Below are 12,880 nucleotides of genomic sequence, written 5' to 3' on the forward strand. Positions count from 1 at the left end.
ATAAAATTGGTCTGCAATCTATCGTCTCGCCCTTCCATAGAGCGTTTTAAATCTTTCACAGTATTAATTGGTAAATTTACAGTGGCGTAAAACATGTCAAATACATACTGACTTACATGGGTCTTCATGACACACAAGTTGTACATGTTTTGTTCCACATCTTTAATACAGTATTGTTTAAAAGCTTGATTGCCAGCTGGTAGGGTATCATGAGTAAGTCGCTCTGGATAAGAGCGTCTGCTAAATGACTTAAATGTAAATGTAAATGTAAATGAGGATGGATGGACAAGGGTGCATTTAAAACCTGTATTAAATCAGCAAAGTTAAACAAAATTTGGTCTTTCAAGTTTGATGAGGGTTGCTAACAATAAGTACTGCAAAATGAGTCAGACAACATTTAATGCCGTTTCCTGCAGCCACTGCCTGCAATAAAATGTACATATATTGGCCCACTAACATTGGCCATAAGCAGAGATCACCAGTCTGAAGAAGCCTTTGGCACTCACTAATGCAAAACCTACTTGACTTTAGAAATCAATCAACATTTTTTGAACACTAAGAGGTTGAGAAACTTTACTGCTGAATCTCTACCAACATCTACAAAAGAAACCTCTTCTGAAAATAAATCCCAACGTATGTTAATGGCAGTGATATAGAAAAACAGATAAAAGTCATCCCAAGCAATGGTGATATAGTACAGTAATGATATTGTACGAAGATGATACAACAAATTGCAATCAAAACTATTCAGGAAAGAGAATGGAAAATATATAGATATGAGAAGGGTAATCTGCTTCTACTTAATTTTACTTTAAGTCAATGTTCAGCCCTCATGCAATAGCAGCAATGTGAAAGTATCTAAAGGATTGCTCAAATCTACTTGAAAGCTTGTAAAATAACAAAGGAGATATGAAAAAGTAGAGAGCAATATTAAGAGTCAAAAAACAAAGAGAGGGAAGAGGTGAGAGATAATAGGAAGCACAGCACTGAGAAATAAACCGTAGAGCCAACACAAAACTTAACAAATCAAACCACACAAACAAAATCATTGACAATATACATATCATATCTACATTTAGCAGTAAGCACAAGCAGCAATTAAAGTTGTCCTCATAAAGGTGAGGACATCAATAAAATGACAAAAACAAATCCATAGACAGAAATAGCTATTACCAGCACTGCACATTTCCCCAGTGCTTAATAGACCTAGGTAACATCTTTCTTACAGTAAATATGGGGAACAATAAAGTGCCAAATATCAGCTGCTCATAGATTCTCCCTCAGATTTCCACAAAGTGCTGATGAATTTACCAAACATTGAAGTGCTGCTCAGCCAAGACTGCAATATTAGTCTTTAAGTCCAAATGGGGGGGTGAATCAAATTAATTTCCCGGATATAAACCTTGAACATAGGTGAATATGACCATGTTCACCTATGATTTTCTTTTTCAACATGAGTAGAAAATCATTGATAGTGGTATTGCATTGGTTAATCTTTGGATGAGCAGTACTGATTGCGTCTCCACTGGCTGGATAGCACCTGGCCCGACTAGGCTTTGAAGAGTGCCAACTGAGTACCCTTAAACCGGCAGCAAATGTGGGCTAATACCATCACAGGAAATGTATGGACCAATTTACTCCATAGCCTTTTTCCCCACCATTGTCTATCATTTCAGACAGGGAGGACTGAGCACCCTAAAAACCTGAAATTGATGTAAGATTCTGTTAACGTGTTAGAGGCTTATTTTTGTTATCAAAATGAATTGTATGCTTAGCAGCATTTTAGCAGTGCATCTTGTGTGATAGATAAAGGTTGTGCAAAATTGTTTTCTTGGGGATTTTCCTTTTCTCTCAGAGGTGGGGTTGTGAGGAACTGGAGGATGAGGAGGGCTGGGAGGGGAGAAGGCTGTGGGTGCAGGATGGCTGCATGGGTCTAGGGTTCTGGGATGTGGAACTGGACTCAAAAGGTGATGCCTGCCCAAGACTACCGTCTTTCACCTCCGTGTCCAACTGGGTTGGACACTCAAAGTGGACACAATGGAACACCTGAAAAAGAGAGAGAAACAGGGAATGAGGAACGGATATACAACATTTTCCCCTGGTGCCACTAAGTTTTTCCAGATGGTGGCACCAGCCCATGATTTGGTTGCATCATGTGTTCCCCTACACCGTCATGCAATAGAAAAACATATAATTATCAAAGAATTAAAGTGCTTTATTAAGAAGTGAGATAGAAATATTTTCATTCCTCTAACATTTTGTGATTAAACATATGCACAACCAAATCCAGTGATAGTCATGAATATTGAGTTGACAATTAGACCATTGTCATTATATTTTACTATTAAAATAGGGCTCCAGAGATCTCCAGATGTTTAGAGATCTTTATGTGCACTAATATAATAGGCACATTTATTTATGACTAATTTCCCACCTGAGTAAGTGGTGATCTAGTTAGTGATCTAGCTAACTAACTATGAATTGGGTGGTTTGAGCCCTGAATGCTGAGCCGTCGTATATCAGACCGTATACCATGGGTATGACAAAATATTTATTTTTACTGCTCTAATTACATTGGTAACCAGTTTATAATAATAGCAAATAGCTGTGGTATATTGGCCATACACCAAACACCCTTATTGCTTAAATATAATACCCACTGCTAGTAGCCATGTATTAAATCAGGCATAGCCTACCAATGAGGCCTATGCAATCGCAATGGCCAATGCACATTTCGCACACATGATCTCAAAACCATATCAAAAATCTTCGTTGTAAAATAGTTGCTATTAAGCTCAATATGGAGAGTTGAGATTTTTTTTGTTATACCACCAGAAAGCTGAGAACCACCTGTCCTCCCTTTAAAAATCAGTGATATTAGTATTACACAGGATAGCTGTGTTTTCCCCGCAATTGGATTTTGAAATGCTTTAAGATGTCCACCCTTGCTCCTGTACTCAAGAAAGTGAAAGTAACTGAAATAAATGACTATCGCCCCCGTAGCACTCACTTCTGTCATCATGAAGTGCTTTGAGAGGCTAGTTAAAACCTGTTAAGGCTCGGGACAATACTGCCCCCTTTGAATTGCGTGCCCATAGTAAACTGAAAAGAAATCTTTCCAAAATTGCTAATATATGCATATAATAATTATTATTGGATAGAAAACACTCTAAAGCTTCTAAAACCGTTTGAATTATGTCTGTAAGTATAGAAGAACTCACAGGGCAGCCAATCTCCCAAACTAGTTTTGGAAACATGAAAGTTGGGGCAACTGACGTCATCGCCCCCACCCTTCCCAACCAGCTATGGATCTGGAAACACTTTCTATGTCTTCCACTAGATGTCCTCATTCAGTAGAGCGTTTAATTGTGCAAATCCCGCGAGCTTTGACCCTTTGGGAGGCAAAAGAGTGGGTGTCGCGAGAAAATACATGCGCGTTAGGGCGCGAATTGTACACAGTCATTCCTCTGTTCCAGATTGTCTGAGAAGAATTGCTTTTGTCCGGTTGAATCGCCAATTGTTTTGTACGTTTATAACATCCTAAAGCTTGATTCTGCACTTAGTTTGACCATTTTAGTCGACATATGTAATTTTGAAGTTTTGATGCGCAACTGTTCGGGACCAGAAGTCATTTTGGATGCATTTCAGCTGAAAGTGTTTGCAGATGCTAATAGAAAGACACACGTCTTGAAACAAAATGATGTATTGGGTAAGTATGACTCCTTCCACTACATTCTGATCGAAGACCATCAAAGGTAAGGGAATATTTATGTTGTAATTTTGTATTTCTGTTGACTCCAACATAGCGGAGAAATATTGCTTACGTCTGAGCGCCGCCTCAAATTATTGCATAGTGAGCGATTTCTTTATCGTTAAAAATAAATGTGACAAAGCGGTTGCATTAAGAAGCAGTGTATCTTTCTAACTATATGTAGAACATGTATATTTAGTCAAAGTTTATGATGTGTATTTCTGTTATCTGGCGGAGCTATCTATAATTTCTCCGGACATTTTTGAGGATTTTCTGAACATGGCGTCAATGTAAACGGAGATTTATGGATATAAATGGCATATTATTGAAAAAAACATAAATGTACTGTGTAACATGTCCTATCACTGACCATCTCGAATCCCACCGTACCTTCTCCGCTGTGCAATCTGGTTTCCGAGCCGGCCACGGGTGCACCTCAGCCACACTCAAGGTACTAAATGATATCATAACCGCCATCGATAAAAGACAGTACTGTGCAGCCGTCTTCATCGACCTTGCCAAGGCTTTCGACTCTGTCAATCACCATATTCTTATCGGCAGACTCAGTAGCCTCGGTTTTTCGGATGACTGCCCTGCCTGGTTCACCAATTACTTTGCAGACAGAGTTCAGTGTGTCAAATCGGAGGGCATGCTGTCCGGTCCTCTGGCAGTCTCTATGGGGGTGCCACAGGGTTCAATTCTCGGGCCGACTCTTTTCTCTGTATATATCTATGATGTTGCTCTTGCTGCGGGCGATTCCCTGATCCACCTCTACGCAGACGACACCATTCTATATACTTCCGGCCCGTCCTTGGACACTGTGCTATCTAACCTTCAAACGAGCTTCAATGCCATACAACACTCCTTCCGTGGCCTCCAACTGCTCTTAAACGCTAGTAAAACCAAATGCATGCTTTTCAACCGATCGCTGCCTGCACCCGCATGCCCGACGAGCATCACCACCCTGGATGGTTCCGACCTTGAATATGTGGACACCTATAAGTACCTAGGTGTCTGGCTAGACTGTAAACTCTCCTTCCAGACTCATATCAAACATCTCCAATCGAAAATCAAATCAAGAGTCGGCTTTCTATTCCGCAACAAAGCCTCCTTCACTCACGCCGCCAAACTTACCCTAGTCAAACTGACTATCCTACCGATCCTCGACTTCGGCGACGTCATCTACAAAATTGCCTCCAACACTCTACTCAGCAAACTGGATGCAGTTTATCACAGTGCCATCCGTTTTGTCACTAAAGCACCTTATACCACCCACCACTGCGACTTGTATGCTCAAGTCGGCTGGCCCTCACTACATATTCGTCGCCAGACCCACTGGTTCCAGGTCATCTACAAGTCCATGCTAGGTAAAGCTCCGCCTTATCTCAGTTCACTGGTCACGATGGCAACACCCATCCGTAGCACGCGCTCCAGCAGGTGTATCTCACTGATCAACCCTAAAGCCAACACCTCATTTGGCCGCCTTTCGTTCCAGTACTCTGCTGCCTGTGACTGGAACAATTGCAAAATCCCTGAAGTTGGAGACTTTTATCTCCCTCACCAACTTCAAACATGTGCTATCTGAGCAGCTAACCGATCGCTGCAGCTGTACATAGTCTATTGGTAAATAGCCCACCCTTTTTCACCTACCTCATCCTCACACTGTTTTTATTTATTTACTTTTCTGCTCTTTTGCACACCAGTATCTCTACCTGTACATGACCATCTGATCATTTATCACTCCAGTGCTAATCTGCAAAATTGTAATTATTCGCCTACCTCCTCATGCCTTTTGCACACAATGTATATAGACTCCCCTTTTTTGTACTGTGTAATTGACTTGTTAATTGTTTACTCCATGTGTAACTCTGTGTTGTCTGTTCACACTGCTAAGCTTTATCTTGGCCAGGTCGCAGTTGCAAATGAGAACTTGTTCTCAACTAGCCTACCTGGTTAAATAAAGGTGAAATAAAAAATAAATAAATAAATCTGATGAAGATTTTCAAAAGGTTAGTGAATTATTTTTCTTTTAATCCTGCGTTTGTGATTGCATCTTTTGTTCGACAAAATGGCTGTATATCGTCTGTGTCTTTGTGGTGGTTTGACATAAATATGTGCTATGTTTTCACCATAAAACATTTTAGAAATCTGACTCGCTGGGTAGATGAACAAGGTGTTTATCTTTCATTTGAGCTATTGGACTTGTTAATGTGTGGAGGTTAAATATTTCTAAGAATATTTTTGCATTCTGTGCGCCACCTTTTGAGTTGAGCACGGGGGGGGGGGGGGGGGTGCCCTTGGGGAACCTCTACCGTTAACACATTAACGATCATATCACCTCCACCTTACCAGACACCCTAGACCCACAACAATTTGCATACACCCCAACAGATTCATGGGTGAACCAATCACCATCACACTGCCCTATCCCATCTGGACAAGAGGAATACCTATGTAAGAATGCAGTTCATCAACGACAGCTCAGTCTTCAACACCACAGTACCCTCCAAGCGCATCACTAAGATCAGGGCACTAGGTGTGAACCCCACCCTGTGCAACTGGGTCCTGGATCTCCTGACTGGCTCACCCCTGTTGGTGAAGGTAGGCAACAACACCTCCACTACACTGATTCTCAACACGGGGGCCCCACAAAGGTGCGTGCTCATCCCCCTCCTGTACTCCCTGTTCAGCCATGACTACGTGGCCAAGCATGTCTCCAACTCAATCTTCAAGCTTGCGGACGACAACAATGGAAGGTCTGATTATCAACAATGACGAGACAGCTTACAGGGAGGAGGTGAGGGCCCTGGCAGATTGGTGCCAGACAAATAACCTCTCCCTCAACATAAAAAAAAATGAAAGAGCTGATTGTTGACCTCAGGAGACAGCAGAGAGAGAGCACATTCCCATCCACGTGGCAGTAGTAGAGGGTGAAAAGCTTCATTCCTCAGAGTGCACATCACTGACAACCTAAAATGGTCCAACATACAGTGTGGTGAAGAAAGCATAACAGCGCCTCTTCAACCTCAGGAGGTTGAATAATTTTGGCTTGGCAATTAAGACCATCACAAACTTCTACAGATGCACCATTGAGAGAATTCTGTTGGGTTGTATCACAGACTGGCATGGCAATTGCACCGTCCGCAACCTCAGGGCTCTCCAGAGGGTGGTGAGGTCAGCCTAACACAACACTGGGGGCACATTGTTAATCCAAAATGCGTAGCAGTCAAACTTGTGTTTGTATTGTCCCGTCCTGTGTTAATTAGTCTGTAAATAGTCTGGTTTTCCTTTTTTCCCCATATATATTTTAATCTCAATCTCCATCTACTAAACATACTTTCCTGCAACCAGCCTCACCCAATGTGGTACGGATCTGCTATTTTTTATACATTATAACTGGAACCTCCATCAGAAGCTAACCAGCAAACTAGCTACTCGTCATTGTTTGCCACTGCTAGCGACACAAGCCAGCTTTAGCTCGGACAATTACCTACCAATCTGAACAGCACGATATCAACCCAGAACATATCGGACTGCTTTTCTCCACTACATCACCGGATTCCTGCCGCAAGCTCTGGACCATTACACCGGATCATCACAGCTAACTAGCTGCAAACGAGTGGCTAATGTTGGCTTACGCCTCTGGCCAAAAAGCAAGCACCAGTTAGCCCTGAGCTAGCCTCGAACATGGCCCATCTCCCGGCAAGTCGACAGAGTTTAACAGCTAATTCTAGGTCTACAAATACCTCTTTTGCCAATTGGCCTGGACCCTTTATTGTCGACACGGAGTCCCGCCGATCCATCATGACTGGTCTGCCGATGTAATCGTCCGAGGTGGTTTCAACAGGCTTCTCTGTTGCAATGTCACCGAAGACCCATCTGCCATCCCCAACCCGCTAGCTTTCTGAACGCCGTCTCCCGCTCGCCTAGTATAGTAGCAACTACCGAACGGCTCCCTGACTCACTTATTGCTGCTCATTGGACCCCATGATCACTCGGCTACACAGCTGATACCTGCTGGTCTGTTCATTAACACTGTACCTCATTTTGTTTATCCGTCAGCCCCAGCATCGAACTCAGATCTGGTGTGTACCCATCCGACCCCCTCATCGCCATTTACCCGTTGCGGTCTCAGCTCTCCCGACCAACACTCGTGATCTCCAACGTCAATATACCGTGTCTACTGCTGTTTTGGTTAGTTATTTTTTTATTTCATTGTAGAGCCCCCAGTCCTGCTCAACATGCCTGAGAAGCTCTTTTGTCCCACCCCCCCACACATGCGGAGACCTCACCTGGCTTAACTGGTGCCTCCAGACACACAACCTCTCTCGTTGCCACTCAACGCCTAGGTTTACCTCCACTGTACTTACATCCTACCATACCCGGCTGTACATTATGCCCTGAATTTATTCTACCACGCCCAGAAATCGGCTCCTTTTATTCTCTGTTCCCAACGCACGAGACGACCAGTTCTTATAGCCTTTAGCCGTACCCTCATTCTACTCCTCCTCTGATGTAGAGGTTAACCCAAGCCCTGTAGCCCCCAGTTCTACACCTATTACCCAGGCGCGCTCATTTGTTGACTTCTGTAACTGTAAAAATGTCTTAGTTTCATGCATGTTAACATCAGAAGCCTCCTCCCTAAGTTTGTTTTATTCACTGCTTTAGCACACTCTGCCAACCCTGATGTCCTAGCCTTGTCTGAATCTCATCGGCTGGGCTGCAGTGGAGCGGGTTGAGAGCTTCAAGTTCCTTGGCGTCCACACCACCAAAAATTCTGAAATCTCCATCCCCAACATTTTCCATCAAGACAGAACTGCCAAAGGGGGCGGAGTTGCAATCTGCTGCAGCGATAGCCTGCAGAGTCCTGTTTTACTATCCAGGTCTGTGCCCAAACAGTTCGAGCTTCTACTTTTAAAAATCCACCTTTCCAGAAATAAGTCTCTCACCGTTGCCGCTTGTTATAGACCCCCCTCAGCTGTGCCCTGGACACCATATGTGAATTGATTGCCCTCCATCTATCTTCAGAGCCACTGCATCTATCACAGTGCCCTCCGTTTTGTCACCAAAGCCCCATATACCACCCACCACTGCGACCTGTATGCTCTCGTCGGCTGGCCCTCGCTACATATTCATCGCCAGACCTACTGACTCCAGGTCATCAATAAGTCTTTGGTCCAGCAGGTATATCTCACTGGTCATCCCCAAAGCCAACACCTCCTTTGACCGCCTTACCGATCGCTGCAGCTGTACATCGCCCATCTGTAAATAGCCCATCCAATCCACCTCCTTCATCTCTATATTGTTTTTACTTACTTTTTTGCACACCAGTATTTCTACTTGCACATCATAATTTGCACATCTATCACTCCAGGGTTAACTTGCTATAAATTGTAATTACTTCACTACCGTGGCCTATTTATTACCTTACCTCCTCACATCTTCTAGATACACTGTATAGAGACTTTTTCTATTGTGTTATTGACTGTACGTTTGTTTATTCCATGTGTAACTCTGTTGTCGTTTGTGTAGCACTGCTTTGCTTTATCTTGGCCAGGTCACAGATGTAAATGAGAACTTGTTCTCAACTGGCCTACCAAGTTAAATAAAGGTTAAAAAAAATTTAACATTTGTGGGCAGAACTAAAAAAAAATGTGTGCGAGCACGGACGCCTACAAACCTGACTCAGTTACACCAGCTCTGTCAGGAGGAATGGGCCAAAATTCACCCACATTTTGGGAAGCTTGTGGAAGGCTACCCAAAACGTTTAACCCAAGTTATACAATTTAAAGGCAATGCTACTAAATACTAATTGAGTGCATGTAAACTTGTGACCCACTGGGAATGTGATGAAAGAAAAAAAAGCTGAAATAAAATCACTCTACTATTACTCTGACATTTCACATTCTTAAAATAAAGTGGTGATCCTAACTGACCTAAGACAGGGAATTTTTTACAAGGATTAAATGTCAGGAATTGTGAAAAACTGAGTTTAAATGCATTTGGCTATGGTGTATGTAAACTTCTGACTTGAACTGTACATATGAATTGACTAAAACCGTATGTAAACATAATTTCATTGACCAGTGTTCAATGACAATGTACACAGGGTAGAGTAACGGGGAGTCGCTGGCGAGTAACAGTGACTAAGTTCAGGGCAGGGTACTGGGCGGAGGATGGCTGGTGGTGACTTTTTAACAGTCTGATGGCGATAAAAGCTGTTTTTCAGTCTCTCGGGCCCAGCTTTGATGCACCTGTACTGTCTCCACCTTCTAGAAATTAGTAGGATGAACAGGCCGTGGCTGAGATCCTTGATGATTTTCTTGGCCTTCCTGTGACACCGGGTGCTGTAGACGTCCTGGATGGCAGGCAGTTTTTATTTTGTTTCACCTTTATTTAACCAGCTAGGCCAGTTGAGAACATGTTCTCATTTACAACTGTGACCTGGCCAAGGTGAAGCAAAGCAGTGCGACAAAAACAACAGAGTTACACATGGGACACAGTAAATAACACAATAGAAAAATCTATATACAGTGTGTGCAAATGTAGAAAGATTAGCGATGTAAGGCAATAAATAGGCCATAATGGCAAAATAATTACAATTTAGCATTAAAACTGGAGTGATAAATGCGCAAGTAGAGATACTGGGGTGGAAAAGAGCAACAACAACAAAACATAATGAGGATGAGGTAGTTGGGTGGGCTATTTACAGATGGGCTGTGTACAGCTGCAGCGATCGGTAAGCTGCTCAGATAGCGGTTTCTTAAAGTTAGTGAGGGAGCTAAGTCTCCAACTTCAGCGATTTTTGCAATTAATTCCAGTCATTGGCAGCAGAGAACTGGAAGGAAAGGCGGCAAAAGCAGGTGTTGGCTTTGGGGATGACCAGTGAAAAATACCTGCTGGAGTGTGTGCTACGGGTGGGTGTTGCTATGGTGACCAGTGAGCTGAGATAAGGCGGGGCTTTACCTAGCAAAGACTTATAGATGACCTGGAACCAGTAGGTTTGGCGACGAATATGTTGCGAGGGCCAGCCAAGGAAAGCATACCGGTCGCAGTGGTGAGTAGTATATGGGGCTTTAGTGACATAACGGACTGTGTTAGACTACATCCAATTTTCTGAGTAAGTGTTGGAGGCTATTTTGTATATGACATCACCAAAGTCAAGAATCGGTAGGATAGTCAGATTTACGAGGGCATGTTTAGCAGCATGAGTGAAGGAGGTTTTGTTGTGAAATAGGAAGCCAATTCTATATTGGAGATGCTTAAAGTGAATCTGGAATGAGAGTTTACAGTCTAACCAGACACCTAGGACTTTGTAGTTGTCCACATATTAAGTCAGAATCGTCCAGAGTAGTGATGCTAGTCGGAAGGGCGGGTGTGGGCAGTGATCGGTTGAAGACATGCATTTAAGTTTACTAGCATTTAAAGAGCAGTTGGAGGCCACGGAAGGAGTGTTGTATAGCAATGGAGCTTGTTTGGAGAGTTGTTAACACAGTGTCCAAAAGAAGGCCAGATGTATACAGAATGGTGTCGTCTGCGTAGAGGTGGATCAGAGAATAACCAGCAGCAAGAGCGACATCAATGATATATACAGAGAAAATAGTCAGTCCGAGAATTGAACCCTGTGGCAACCCCATAGTCTGCCAGAGATCTGGACAACAGGCCCTTCGATTTGACACACTGGACTCTGAGAAGTAGCTGGTGAACCAGGCGAGGCAGTCATTTGAGAAACCAAGGCTATTGAGTCTGCCGATAAGAATGCAGTGATTGACAGAGTCAAAAGCCTTGGCCAGATCGATGAAGACAGCTGCACAGTACTGTCTTTTCTATGGAGGTTATGATATAGTTTAGGACCTTGAGCGTGGCTGAGGTGCACCCTTGACAAGCTCAGAAACCAGATTGCATAGCAGAGAAGGTACGGTGGGATTCGAAAAGGTCGGTGATCTGTTAACTTGGCTTTTCTAAGACTTTAGAAAGACAGGGTAGGAATAATAGCAATTTTCTATGAGTAAAAGTCAAATGGACGGAGGGCCAAATATTTTTAAAATATAATTGGAAATTGAAATACAATAAAATATCTAGTTTATCTGTAACAGTTTGCACAGTAATGTTCACTTGTTTGAGGTTGAGGGTGATACTTGGTGGTGTCCCATCTTTTCCACAAGTTCATTAATGTTCGTAATGGGGGGTCCATCCGCGGATGAAAATTGACAACTGGGCAATGAGAAATCTGCTTATCCACAGCCAAGGAATATGGATCTTTTCCCTAAAGACTTTAGAAAGACTCAGGGCCTTTTTTCTGGGCAGGATAGATATAGATCTGTAACAGTTTGGGTCTAGAGTCTCAGTCTCCCCCTTTGAAGATCTGGGGGATGACCCTACTGCTCGGTGCACCGCTTGTGGGAAATGTAGTATTGGTGCGTGTAAAAGATCTGCGGGCTGCCGGCTTGCTGCGGTCTGCGGGCCGGTTCTAATAATAAATCAAGATCATCCCAGGGGCCGTAAAAAACCTTCTCGCGGGCCGGATGTGGCCCGCGGGCCTTGACTCTGACATATGTGGTCTAGAGTGTCTCCCCCTTTGAAGAGGGGGGATGACCGCGGCAGCTTTCCAATCTTTAGGGATCTCAAACGATATGAAAGAGGTTGAACAGGCTAGTAATGGCGGTTGCAAAAATGGCAGCGGATAATTTTAGATAGACAATCTGGACCCTTTCTATCCCAGCAGATTTGTAGGTGTCCAGATTTGCAGCTCTTTCAGAACATCTGCTATCTTGATTTGGGCGAAGGAGAAGCGGAGGGGGGCTTGGGTAGGTTGCTGTGGGGGGTGCAGAGCTGTTGGCCGGGGTAGGGGCAGCCAGGTGGAAAGCATGGCTGGCCGTAGAAAAATGCTTATTGAAATTCTCAATTATCGTATATTCATTGGTGTTGACAGTGTTTCCTAGCCTCAGTGCAGTGGGCAGCTGGGAGGAGGTGCTCTTATTCTCCATGGACTTTACAGTGTCCCAAAACTTTTTGGAGTTAGAGCTACAGGATGCAAATTTCTGTTTCAAAAAGCTAGCCTTTGCTTTCCTAACTGACTGTGTGTATTGGTTCCTGACTTACCTGAAAAGTTGCATATCGCGGGGACTA

The 12,880-nt window shown here is 43.4% G+C and overlaps 1 protein-coding gene across 1 annotated transcript in view; it reads right to left on the reverse strand.

Annotated features, from left to right (window-relative positions):
* Positions 1 to 147: 147 nt before the first annotated feature.
* Positions 148 to 12,880, reverse strand: part of LOC135505789 (BTB/POZ domain-containing protein 9-like) — a 33,960-nt gene continuing 21,227 nt past the window's right edge. The window contains exon 11 of the mRNA XM_064924928.1: positions 148 to 2,046. Coding sequence (XP_064781000.1) covers positions 1,852 to 2,046 — 195 coding nt within the window. The 3' untranslated portion in view covers positions 148 to 1,851. The remainder of the gene's footprint in view (positions 2,047 to 12,880) is intronic.

This window comes from Oncorhynchus masou, chromosome 19 (assembly GCF_036934945.1).
Source record: "Oncorhynchus masou masou isolate Uvic2021 chromosome 19, UVic_Omas_1.1, whole genome shotgun sequence".
Taxonomy (NCBI): Eukaryota; Metazoa; Chordata; class Actinopteri; order Salmoniformes; family Salmonidae; genus Oncorhynchus; species Oncorhynchus masou.